The sequence below is a fragment of the Botrytis byssoidea genome (genome assembly GCF_014898295.1).
Source record: "Botrytis byssoidea strain MUCL 94 chromosome Unknown BBYS_011, whole genome shotgun sequence".
Lineage (NCBI taxonomy): Eukaryota > Fungi > Ascomycota > Leotiomycetes > Helotiales > Sclerotiniaceae > Botrytis > Botrytis byssoidea.
The window spans coordinates 1,251,189-1,263,484 of NW_024065852.1; the positions used below are offsets into that span (position 1 = coordinate 1,251,189).

The following is a 12,296-nucleotide window of genomic DNA, read 5'->3' on the forward strand; positions in this document are numbered from 1 at the left end:
GTTGACGATCTGTTCAAGCAATAGAGTTCAGCCTCTGAAGGCTGTAAATGGCCGATGACCTTTTGGTAATTCTAGAGTCCAGACGGGCAGACGGGGAAGTCAAAGAGACCCGGGACCCTTTAGGTGATGTCCGAATTTAGTGCAGGATCCATTTGCAACCTTATGTTGACGCCAAGCCCGTTGATTCGTTGAAACCAATCAACTTCCCCAGATGTACCACGCAGCTTCTGAATGTGCTGAATTCATTGGTCGAGTATCGTTTCCAAAAGTTCAGACTTTGATGCCTGCACGCTTTAAGATGATATGCTCTCCAAAATCATTTCAAATTCACATCCAAAGGGCTCCAAATTCGGAAGGTGCAAACACGTGGAGCGATGAATCAACCAGAATTAGAAATCCTCCAGAATATATTGCTTTCCTGGGGTCTGCAGTCTGCAGTCTGCAGTCTGCAAGCTGCAGTCTATAGCTTCGTATAATGGATCACCAGCGGGGAGCATTGCTATCCTCGTGGCACGAAACAAACCTTTCCTGTACATCAATATCCCTTTACTGCAATATTGCACGCGACATGGCTCATAGATAACAGGTACGTGCCTTTCATTTAGCCGATACTGAATGGCTAAGGATCTTGTGTCAGTGAAGCTTTTTTGCTGGTAATGCGAAGATTCAACAAAGGTTGTTGGCAATAATTGACATGTTCTTGGCTGAAGTTGTGGATATCCAATGAAAGTTGGGGAAATAACAACGTGCTCGAAGATTCAGCAGAGATCAGAACTAAAAACGCCTTGGGTGCGCTAACCCAATATTGGGGTTCTGGCCCGACAGCCACCAACAGGCTAATAAGTTTCACTGGCGAGATAGGTACGACAAATTACTACGAAATAATTCAATATACCAAGGTAAGTTGACAATCTTATCTAACTTATCGACTTTCCGGTATCTTATCGACGCCTCCCAGTGGAAAAGATATTCTTGAGTTTCCTCGGCCACACGTGTCCAACGGAAACACAAGAGTCTTACGAAAGGCTTGAATTGACGAAAATGTCTCTGATCGCGATTTGCCTAGAAAATTCTACACAGTACAGCACAGTGTACGAATAAACTCAAGGGTAGGAGGAGATGACCTTCTAGCCAGGCACCAAACTCTATAGGAATCACGGCATGCCCACTGCCCAGGTGATATTTGAATGGTGGATGTGAATGGTGGCGGATGCTGCCAGTACCCAATTTTACTTTATATTGATCGACAAATACTCCTTCTTATCCAATCATATCGACATGAATCTCTTCCTCGCCAGAAAAAAAAGGTGCCCTTTCATCACTCCCTCAGTCATATAACGTTCGAACGAGGCTTCGAAAGAAGCTACTTGCATCCTTCGTATTAACTCCAATTGGAAACCTCACATGGTGTCAAGTCTCTCACAACCTCAGATATTCAATTGTTGTCAGATGTGTTGGAAGTTTCCATTGATTCTGCTATCCCAGACTGTTGGTTTTGACGAGATTTCTGACTGTCTCCAACCACTTTTACTTTCGTTTTCTACACAATGCCAGGCACACATCTTCCGAAATACAGTTCTTCTTTGTCGTCTTTCATGATGCAGGTATAATGCCTTTGTTACAAATACAAAACGATGCCCAAATATGGATTGAACAACAGTACAATCTTGGCTACATAAAGCCGCCTTCCCTTGTCAATTAGTACCATATTCTTCATCTACTCACGAGTTCCTTACATTTCACAAAGAAAACTCCAGAATACGTCTTTGTCAAGAAAACTACAAGTATCAATCAACGGTAAGCATAACTTTCCGCAAATATGTCCGCAGCCTTCAATTACGATGCGAATCTCGCCAATGTTTTGAATGATCCCGAACGACTTAAACAGAGATACGATCCATATGAAGATCCCGACAATTATACTACCGGCGAGTCAGAAGTTCTAACACCCATAGAGTATCTCGAGCGCGGCCACGCTGTTCTTGAAGCTAACAGAATCGCTATCAATAATACTCCCCACCAAGATGTTGCATATCCCGACTGGAACATCCGGTATGTGAACGTCAACGGAGGCCACACTCTGGGAATCTCTGACTTCTTCTCTAGATATGGCATGGAAACAGTTCTCACGGAGCTTGGAGTTGAGTATGAAGGTAACTACTGGTCGAGATACAGTCTCTCCTCCAAAGAAGTTGTGAACCCGGCGAACAAGGAAAAGTATCAATATCTCTGGTCTGCTAATGTAGCCGAAATCTATGCATCTGCGAAGTTTGGGACTTTTTTCACTCTGAACCAGTGGGCAGATGCAGATCTTGACAATCCAGATATGTATACGCCCCGTCTCTGGAATAGCGAGCTCTTATTTCAAGCGTGGCGCGATGCATGCTATACATATGTTTCTCCAACTGGGGGGGATGTAGAAATCATGCACCCTTTGCAGATGCAAAAACTCAAGTATGTCATCATTGCCCCGATATCCAACGTTGGAACCTACACAACGATTTGTGATGCACTCAAAATCAAAGGACTTTCAATTGCGGATAACAAATACAACATGGTTACTTTCTCATGCAACGACATTTCCACAGCAAGTGCTGAATTTGCGATGTTGATGGGAACTACCAACGCAAGGCCGGTCGTTAGAATGCTTGCTGATCATGTAGAGAGCTTAGGTGCGAAACGAGTTGTAAAAATTCATGCTTGGTTATCCATGCCCCAGTTCGAGTGCCCAATGTTGGTTTTTGAATTAGCGGGCGAAGATCCTCCCGCTCCTACTCCTGCTCCTACTCCTGCTCCTAAACCCATGAAGATCAGTAGAAAAATCGGTACCAAGGTACAAAGCTTGATGAAGAAGTTTCAAAACTGAGAGGTGAGTTCTGAGCGACTATTTCCCATTTTCTTTAACATTATTTCAAGAGCGCTGGTCCTCATAAAAAAAATGAATAATAACAAAATATAAAAAACCAATTAGTTACGCTGCTGCGATATAGTGATTTATTAGAACTTGTGAAATAAAAAATGAGAACCTTCGAATTTTCATCGAGGAAGTCATAAAAAGGTGCGGCGAATTAGCTTGATCTTGGTGATAGCACTATGTCAAGTAACATAACAGAAAGAAGTCTTTCTCTAGATTAAATGATTCAAGCAATCAAACGGAGCAAGTGTCATGATTTCATCTCAGTTGATTTAGTATCCGTTTATAAACCATACTGCCGTTCAGTGAGTTTGTGCTGTAGTTCATGTTCATACATCTCATATTACTTATACCTCAAGTGATGGAAAAACATTTGAACCCTACGGAGCATTGAAGAAGCGCCCAAAAGAAGATTATATGTTCATTCACCAATAATCTAGGGAGAGAACCCTGTGGAAAGTAGGTAACCCTAAGAGGATTTCACCAGGGTCTGAAGGTTTGCCAGGGGTGCCACGAGCTCAAGGCAGGGTAATTTCACGATCTAGTTGATTTAGAGTGACTATAAAAAGCCACAACAAAGCAGTGGTCCATTTGTATTGGCTGGATCACATTTTTTATGGCATGTTCTGTTCGAAATTTAAATACAAAAATACGCTTATCTTGCTCAGATTTGAGTAACGATTTGATCTAGCAGGCTTACAAATACTACCTGATGGTTCTTAAAAGAATGATTCTGATTCTACATGAGTATATTTTCCTAGTTTAAAGACCACACACACAGTCGGTGGAGATTTGTGTACTTCGTGTCTTACTATACACCCTTGAGGTAACATTTAAAGCGTGAAAGACCAATGGCCACCAGCCCATCCCGCTCTGGGTTTGAAGTCCATCAGTACTTCCTTGATTGGAGGATTGATGATTAGGGACAAGTTGCTAATATCAGCTCCTGGATGAATCCATGCCTCACCAACCGGCTTGACATCATAGCGCAAAACTAGCATTGAGCATAGAAACGATATCTCATTCATGGCATAAAACCTTCCTGGACATAGATTAATGCCGCCACCAAAGCCTCGGAATGCACCTGGTTGATATGGTTTACTTTTCATAAAACGATGAGCATCGAAATTGTCAGCATCTGTTCCCCAGGATGATTCATCAAAATGGTAAGCTCGATTCGGCATAAAGATGAATGAATCTTTCTTCAAGAGATATTTATCGTCAAGCATGGTGTCTTGAAGCACGATTCGTGTCCCGGTCCCATTCGCATAATGTCGCAGCGATTCGTGCAGAATAGATCTGATGATAGGCACATCCCTGGTCTTACTGATATCCATCTCGCGAGAAAGATGTCCGTTTTTCTCTGAAGTTTTAACAAACGGTTCCACTGCGTTTCGTACCTCTTCCACAAGTTTGGGGTCTGAGAGAAGATGGAAGACAGTCCAGAATGCCGTGGGGGTTGTGTTGGCTAAGATGGCGTGCCCACTAACAGCGTCAATACGAGCTCTATCGAGGAGTGAGATTCCAGAAGTGGTAGCAACTCTGTCCTGAGATTGGACAATTTGAGACGCCGTTTTGGGACCTTCATCCGCATAATACTTGAGAAATGCATCGACCATCTTTTCGCGACCTTGGTACGCTTTTCGGCATGTGACTTTTGGCAGAGGAAAGGAAATGAGTCCAACAGCATTGTCCTCAAAGTCTCTGTCATGACTTAGTATTTGATCTTCCATATTATTACATTGATAAATTACCTGAACGCTTTTGATATTTCCGGGTCTTTGTATGGGTTTCTAGGGCCATAGAAACTACCCGTTACGGAGTCCATGATCGTATCAACAATCCATTGATTGAGATCAATTCTAGCTATTTCTTCTAGTCTCGAAACGGTACGTGCGAGCTTCTGAGTGCCATCCCTGGTAATGTTCAACAGGTGTTCACCCGGTTGCATCTCTTGATGTTGAAGCGTCATGCCCGACTTGAAAAAACTCGTTCCCTCTTCTTCACCGCTCACATTATGTGTGACTATCTTCGCTGCATGCGGGCTCAACCCCGCCATGCCCACGGTGAAAGTTGCTTCGACGTGCCAGAATGAGAGCTGATTAGATTGTCTTTGGACAGCAAGAACAAGTTCGGGTGAGTTGATAATGTAGACTCGACCACCAGGCATACCAGGTATGGCAAGACCAAAGATACGCAACTTGTACTTTTCACTGGGTCGCGAACGCGTTAGTTCAAAACGCCTGAAAGATTTCGCTTTCCAAAGGAAAATGATAAAGTGAGAAGCAAACCTAAGTGCGATGTAATATCCATACTTCTCCCGAAGTAGTCCCACAGCGTGTCCAATAACTGGGAATTTTGGATCAATGTATGGTGGTTATTTGGAATCGCGCTTTGCTCCAAATACGTAGTTCAAGAACCAGGAGAAGCTTACGATGGTTGCCAGCGAGGCAAATAGCAGGTTCATGTTGTCGGATATGAGATATAAAAACAAAGCAAAAAGTTGCTGGGAAATGCGGATTGTTGAATTGGTTTGTGATGGAAGACTATTCGAAATATTTGATTTATTGTGCCCCATTGTGCCTCGTTGCGCGTCATGACAGAAGCAGTACCCCGCCACGACTGCGCATTTGGTACCTGTTCTCATCTGCAAGAACAGGTTGATAGCGACACACTATAGATAAGGATTCCAAACAAAGGGGGTAACGTTAGGATGATAGTCTGGTGACAGTAGATGCATATCTCCGTCGTGATGTTCGATCATGTGATTCTTAATTCGGCAGAGACACGGAATACATCCTATCGCTTAACCTTAATATCACCAATAAAAAGGGTGGAAGGGTTTAAAGTGGGCACACCCTAGATTTAGAGGTGCTGAGCCGCCTGAGCGCATATATGCAGTCAGTATCGCACTACCAATGATGGATTTTCAATATCATATTCATGCTTATATCCAGTACAGTGAATTGGAATTGTTATATGTAGGCTGTTATAGCCCCCTGTTGTGTCTAGGTTGAGACCATGTAATCCATTAGCGATACGACGCAGCTTGTCGAATTGGTATCCAAACTCCATGTAGCCCAATAAGTTCTCGATGGCCCGGTGAGAGCGACCGTAGTACACAGGACTAATTGGGCTAATGTACTCCACATTGGTTGATACTCTAACCACGTACTCGACACCGGCTTGCAGCAAGGCGACATGGAGAGCGGACCCTTCAGCAAATTGCTGCGGCAAGTTGTGCCGGGCGATGTAGACCCGGGATACATCCTGACTTCGAAGCTATGCAGCGTCAATAGTGGTCCAATCCTTCTCCTGTATCTCAACATGAGGCAGCTTAGCAAGCATCTTGGAGGCAGGGCTATAAAGAGAACGCGTCAAGCCAAGAACGCTGCAGCTGGTGTTGCTGTGTTCAAGCAACTTAAGGAGATGACGGATGACACTCTTGCCAGTATTGCCGGTGGCAGCAATATCGAGGATTTTAGAAGTCATGATGCACCGGTGTGAGATGTGAGGTCTAAGGAATCAAGCTGAGAAGATTTGTACTGGAGATTGGATGCAGCAGGATCCAAGGCGGGATCATGCAAATGGTTAGTTTGGTATCATTTCAATAAAGTGCTGAACAGATGCCTCATCTATATAGTAATATTAAGAACACTGCATGCAAGACAGAATTGCAATGGGGCGAGAGTCAAGCTAGCTTTCTTAATTATCAAGCAGATACTCTGTGAGGAATTCGAATGCTGCACTAAGGAATACCGGTCGGTTAAAAGATGGACAAGCTCGAATCGATTTCTTGCTTGAACCCCTCGTGCTCTCAATTCCTAGTTTAAGAGAACGTTCTGTACAAGATTCCCTTCATTCCGATACGGAAATCAAATATTAAGTTATATAATCTCTACCGACCAGCTCAGCTACAAAAAGAGATTCTCAAGCATGATTCGAACATTGCTTTTTCTACTATCAATATAAGTAGCAATATCAAGGTCCATGGATTGACGGGACACTTCTAAACTTTCAGAATTTCCAGCTAATTTCTCCCTCAATTATTCGACCTCAGAATCTGTCTTCCTATTCTTCGATCCCTAATGAATAAGTGTAACAATTCCCAAAATACAAAAATTAAAATGTTAGGAGATATCTCCAAGCTCACTGCTGCAATGCCCCATCACTTCATACACCCACTGATGGGCTTATCTTGTGATTTCCTGAAGAGCAGAAATTGAGTCGTCTTTATGTCGAGGATTTCCTGAGCTAGTCTCTCTTCACTCAGTTTTTGAATACGACCATATAAATCGCTCCTGTATTCAGATCGAGTGAGTTATTAGAGCTTCTAATCATAATCCGTATATGTAGATCGCATCATACTAAAAGTTGATTAATAAATCTGTGGCCAAAATTGAGTTCCTGGTGAGCAGGGTGCACGTGCAAAGGATGCATGTGTATATCACGTGATTAGGAGACTAAGGAGAAGAGTAAATAAAGCTTCTCCTCCTAGCTTAGCTTTGCTTTCTTCACAGTTTACCAACATCAATCGAAACTATTCGATCCCTATAGTTTTTCGTTGTCTTCACTCCGCGACAGATCTTATTCCATCCTCAAACCTATTGGTGATCACATCACGTTTCAACCTCTATTCCGAGATATATGCTTCCCGAAGACAAATGTCTCCCGGATCCCCAATTGATTCGAAATTCTTCAATAATTATCAATTCATCCCTCAGAAATCCAGTCAAGCGATGTCTCAGAACTTGTAGAAAGAGTATTTAATTTGATCGCTGTCCTAACCTTACAGGTCGATGATTAATGCTAAATTCTGTACCCAAGTCCTGCCACCCCGCTATGTTCCATTAAACCATGACGGTAATCCGCAGCAGCCTCGGAAACGAGAATTCGAATCCTCCGATGGCGAGGAGTGGAATATATCCTCCCTATCTTCATTATCATCCCCCTGACAAGAATTTCCTGTCGAATTTTCTGTGCTCATATTCGGCTCTTCGACACTAGTGTGTGAACTTTGGACATTTGGGCTGAACAGCTCCACCACTGGAGTTCCTTCATCGATGGCTGGACTTGGGCTGTTGGAATGTTCCAATGCATTATCTTCATCAGAGGGCGGCCGCTGGGGCTCGTCAAGCTCGTTCAATTCCCCAAGTGTATGCGGCTGGGGCAATTGTTCATCTTCATCACTTTTCGCTGGAGAAGAAAACTCATAATCTGTGGAATATGAAGCTTCAGAATCATATATATCTCTTTCTGCCTCCTCTATTTCCGCATCGGGCATCTTCGATTTGTCGTCCATTGACATTGCAAAACAAAATACATGCGACAGTCCAATTCTTTTGAAACCTATTGCTCTCCAAAACGCAATCGCATCTCTTCTCGCTGCCCCGTCCAGTTCTCCTACATATGTGAAAACGTATGAGATGCCGATTCTGAAGCCTCTTATCCTAGATAGAAATGCAGAAACCATGTGCTTTGCAAAACCTCTGCGACGATACTGCTCTTCAACTTCCACGAAATTAATCATAAGAAAATTACCAATGTTTATACGAGCATCCCAAATGCCTGAGCCCTTACGAGTCCCAAAGAACCACTTTTGTTGCAGTTGACCATATTCATCAAATATCACGCTCGCCATTGTTAAGCTGCATTCAGTATCTATATTTTCCATCGTTCTTTCAAATCCTACTCTTTCTGCAAGTGCGCGATTGACTAGATGGCCTTCCATGATGCTGATTGTACCACTATCGGACGTATCGCAGGTAATTCTAAATCGTACATAACGGCATTCACTATTCCATATGAGATCAAGGTTGCGAAGGTGTGGAAAGATGTTTGTGACGAAAGTCGGGTTTTGCTGGGCAAGAGGAGGATCCATCTTGAGAGCGTTGCTACTAGAAGCTACAGCTGTAGACTGATGGTTGTGTTGTTGAATCGATACTGTTGAGGATAGGATTGTAGCGAAGAGAGAAGAAGGGGAAACAGTAGACAGACCCGAAAGTTTAACTTTCACATGCAACTTACTAAATTTCAAATTAACTTCCAACTTTACAATGGTAAGGCGCATTGGGCCAGAAAGGTGTTCATGCTCGGAAATCCCTTAGTCAAAAAGAAGCCCATGCTGTCTGTTTACACTATTCCGAGGAAAACAATCTTAAAATATGAAGTATTCATAGTTCAAAGTCGCATTCTGAAGAGATGGCACTGTCGTTCATTGTGTTGATGGTCTAAATTAATGCCATTGTTCTTGGCGGTTGTTTATGAAGAGATGCCGATCCTATATCAACGCCATCGTCCCTTCTCTCCATGATGACATCGAGTGAAGAAGGAATGGCTGATGGATGGCGAAGCAAAATATTTGTGAATGCAAAGATAGAAGCATCGACGCGAGAAGAGCGTCTGTTGTATTTATTGATCGTCGTATTTGTTGCCATATGGTAATGATCTGTTGCCTTACGATGTATATCATGCTCAGAAATCCCGTGCATTGCATCGTTTCGGATTGCTGCAATAACGTTGTTAGGCTCTAACTTCTGCCAATGACCCCTGCATTGATGACGAGGCATAAGCCAAGAGGGAGGGAGCGAATCACATGGTATGGCGCTTTGACCCCTGCCGCTTTGGTTTATATCTACCAATAGGAGCATGATATAAGAATTGACATCTCATTCACAGTTGGTTGACAACAGGAACGCAGGCGCAGTGCGTCAAATAGAGTGAATATGAACGATGCATCCCACAGAAGCGTTCATTGAGAGCAAGTTCGATATGCATCCCCTCCCAGGAAGTAGGTAGGCATCACCAATCTCAACTTTCAGAGGCTCTTCTATTCCTATGTGGCAAACTTGTAAATTACCTCCCAAACCGAAGTAAATATCGAAGTAGAGAATTGGTTGCCATTTACTGATGTCACAGACAATCAGAGCTCGAACTCCAAGGAGTTAGGTAGCAGCCGTAGCCATTCGCATGCCGATCTGCACGCTGGCCAGATTGTGCGAAAGGACGATGTCAGTGAAAGTAGATGGCACTTAAATAAAGTCAATCACATCATTACCTACCGCCGACATTGGTGAAGTATTAAAGGGTCGACATTATCAGCCTCACTCGTCCAATTGCCGAAATATCCATGGATGTTGTTAGTTTAGGAGAACACATCTGTGGTTGACAAAAGTTGAAACAATACACGTGGCATCGACACAATAGTTTCCGGAAATGCATATGCGAGTATAGATGCCACTGAACAAAGTCGAGAGTTTTGGGTTAGGAATTGATATCGGGAGTGGCATGATCGGAGTAGCGTCGGAATTGGGCGATGAGTTGGCTGAATGGTATGTGGCATGGTGAACACCACACCAGTTCAATCAACCGCATAGTGCGATAAAAATTATTGAAGTTGTTCAGATCGATAAAGAAATAATGGGTATTCTTGTAGATAGAAATTTATTTCAAATTAGTTGAGGCTGTGTTGTATTAGAATTCTGTTAAACTTTGGTGGCACAATCCTATTTTGATTTTGCCAAGTTGGGTCATTTTTCGGTCGCACTCTTTCAGAGCACCCGGACAAAGTTGCACCAGAGTACTCGCTATTTCCAAATGCTATGGAATGTCTTTGGAGAGGATTATTGTGAAAATGATAGTCTCTTCAAAAATTCTTGAGATCTCGAAATGATATTGAGAGTGTTCTTCGTCTTATGCTCCATGCTATGGCTGTCGCCTTGCGTATGCCTGCCAAACTCCGTAACCTAGCATAGCAAGCCCAACAGATAGATGAAGATGATTATATATGGTTCACAATGGAAGAAAATGATTAATGATTTGCGTGTGTTTTCATTGGCATTGATAGAAATTCGAGGAAGTTATTCAAAATTGTAGTTGGGGTCTCGGTCGCAATCTGAAATAATCGCGAGTCAAAAATTGGCCAACTTTCGTTGATACTCATAATTGAAGCAGCAACGAGTCAAAATAACATTGTTTTCATATACACTTGATGATATGTCAAATACGCATCCCCTCATATAAGATTTATAACAATTGAACGTGATTTCGTGGATTGTCAGGCGGATATTGAAGATACGTAGAAAAGATCGTGATGCTTCAAAAAACAACAAATATCTCGACACAAAATTCAATCTGATGCACTCGCAACCACAACTCAAATCTTGAAACAAAGGTATAATTGATGTAACTATTTAATTGATGAAATCACTAATAACATGAAATATTGTAATATCAAACGCGTTCCTTCCGTCTAATAGCAAAAATAGTAAGATGTGTCAACTTCATCAAACTCGACGACTTGAATTTTATATCAATCATCTATCAAAAGCATTGTGTACTCTTGTCATCAATTCGCTGAATTGAAAGATCAAAATAGTTTTGCTGAAAAATCAAGATTCACCAGTATCAAGAGGAAATACAAAACATCCCCTCTCCCCAGATAAAAGAGAAAGAAAAGTGTGGCAGATTCCCAAAAGTTGAGAGGGGGATGTGGAAAAGTGCGAAAAAAACCGAGTAAGTCGAGTTGGGGTCGCATGATCAAGGCGAAAGCTTTGAGGGGGTATTAGACAGTTGAACTAAGCATCCATTTCCCTCCTTTGAACCAATCAGCTTCCGTGAAATTAGAATTCAGAATGCCTTTCGTTTGCATTTTTTATAATTAACTGCTTAATTCGGACTAGTAATAACAATTCCCTTAAAACAGTGGAAAGATCACCAAGACCTTTTCTCGCATCTACATAAACAAACCCCCCCCCCGCTTCCCAAACACGAACTTTCGGAACCTCTTTTGCCTTTCAACATACTAACAACTTTCCACGTACAATCAATTCAAATCATAACCTTTTGGACTTTCCTGTTCATTATCTCAACTTTCAAATCAGTTAATTTACTTTTAAATCCCTTTTACCAACATCAATCAAAATGCCACCAAAGGCCGCCACCACTACCGTTGCTGCCCCAAAGGCAAAGGCTGCTCCATCCGACCATGCCAGTTACCAAGGTAAGGAATAGCTTCCGAATCCACAACACCACGTCGCATACACATTATGTATACATGGTTATGATCGCATGCTTCTTATGCATCGAACGTGGAGCTTCATTTTCCCATATGTCAATTACTGACGCGTCATAATAGACATGATCATTGATGCTATCATCAACTTGAAAGAGGTATGTTTTGATTCCTCCATCCACTTCTACGTTTCATACATATACTAACTTCTTTTCGTAGCGCAATGGATCTAGGTATGATTCCCTATTTATATTTCGCACAATTCCCTACAATCAATACTCGACGCGTCTTATATCCGCTACTCGTACTCGAATCTCATACTAATATCAACACAGCCGTATCCAACTCAAGAAGTACCTCAAGGCCAAC

The 12,296-nt window shown here is 42.4% G+C and overlaps 4 protein-coding genes across 4 annotated transcripts; 1 reads left to right on the forward strand and 3 right to left on the reverse strand.

Moving 5' to 3' along the window:
- Positions 1-908: 908 nt before the first annotated feature.
- EAE97_006411 (uncharacterized protein) lies at positions 909-2,940 on the forward strand. The gene is made up of 2 exons (XM_038876924.1): positions 909-2,052; positions 2,107-2,940. The coding sequence occupies exons 1-2, from the start codon at positions 1,820-1,822 to the stop codon at positions 2,864-2,866; spliced, it is 993 nt and encodes a 330-aa protein (XP_038732631.1). The 5' UTR covers positions 909-1,819; the 3' UTR covers positions 2,867-2,940.
- An 807-nt stretch (positions 2,941-3,747) lies between these two features.
- Positions 3,748-5,381, reverse strand: EAE97_006412 (uncharacterized protein; the record flags this gene model as incomplete). Its single annotated transcript, XM_038876925.1, has 4 exons — positions 3,748-4,618; positions 4,669-5,127; positions 5,206-5,228; positions 5,349-5,381. 4 exons carry the CDS (start codon positions 5,379-5,381, stop codon positions 3,748-3,750), a joined length of 1,386 nt encoding a protein of 461 aa, XP_038732632.1.
- A 2,373-nt stretch (positions 5,382-7,754) lies between these two features.
- Positions 7,755-8,795, reverse strand: EAE97_006413 (uncharacterized protein; the record flags this gene model as incomplete). The annotated part of the gene is made up of 1 exon (XM_038876926.1): positions 7,755-8,795. The coding sequence occupies one exon, from the start codon at positions 8,793-8,795 to the stop codon at positions 7,755-7,757; it is 1,041 nt and encodes a 346-aa protein (XP_038732633.1).
- Positions 8,796-9,144: 349 nt separating this feature from the next.
- On the reverse strand, positions 9,145-9,564 carry EAE97_006414 (uncharacterized protein; the record flags this gene model as incomplete). Its single annotated transcript, XM_038876927.1, has 1 exon — positions 9,145-9,564. One exon carries the CDS (start codon positions 9,562-9,564, stop codon positions 9,145-9,147), a length of 420 nt encoding a protein of 139 aa, XP_038732634.1.
- Positions 9,565-12,296: the final 2,732 nt, after the last annotated feature.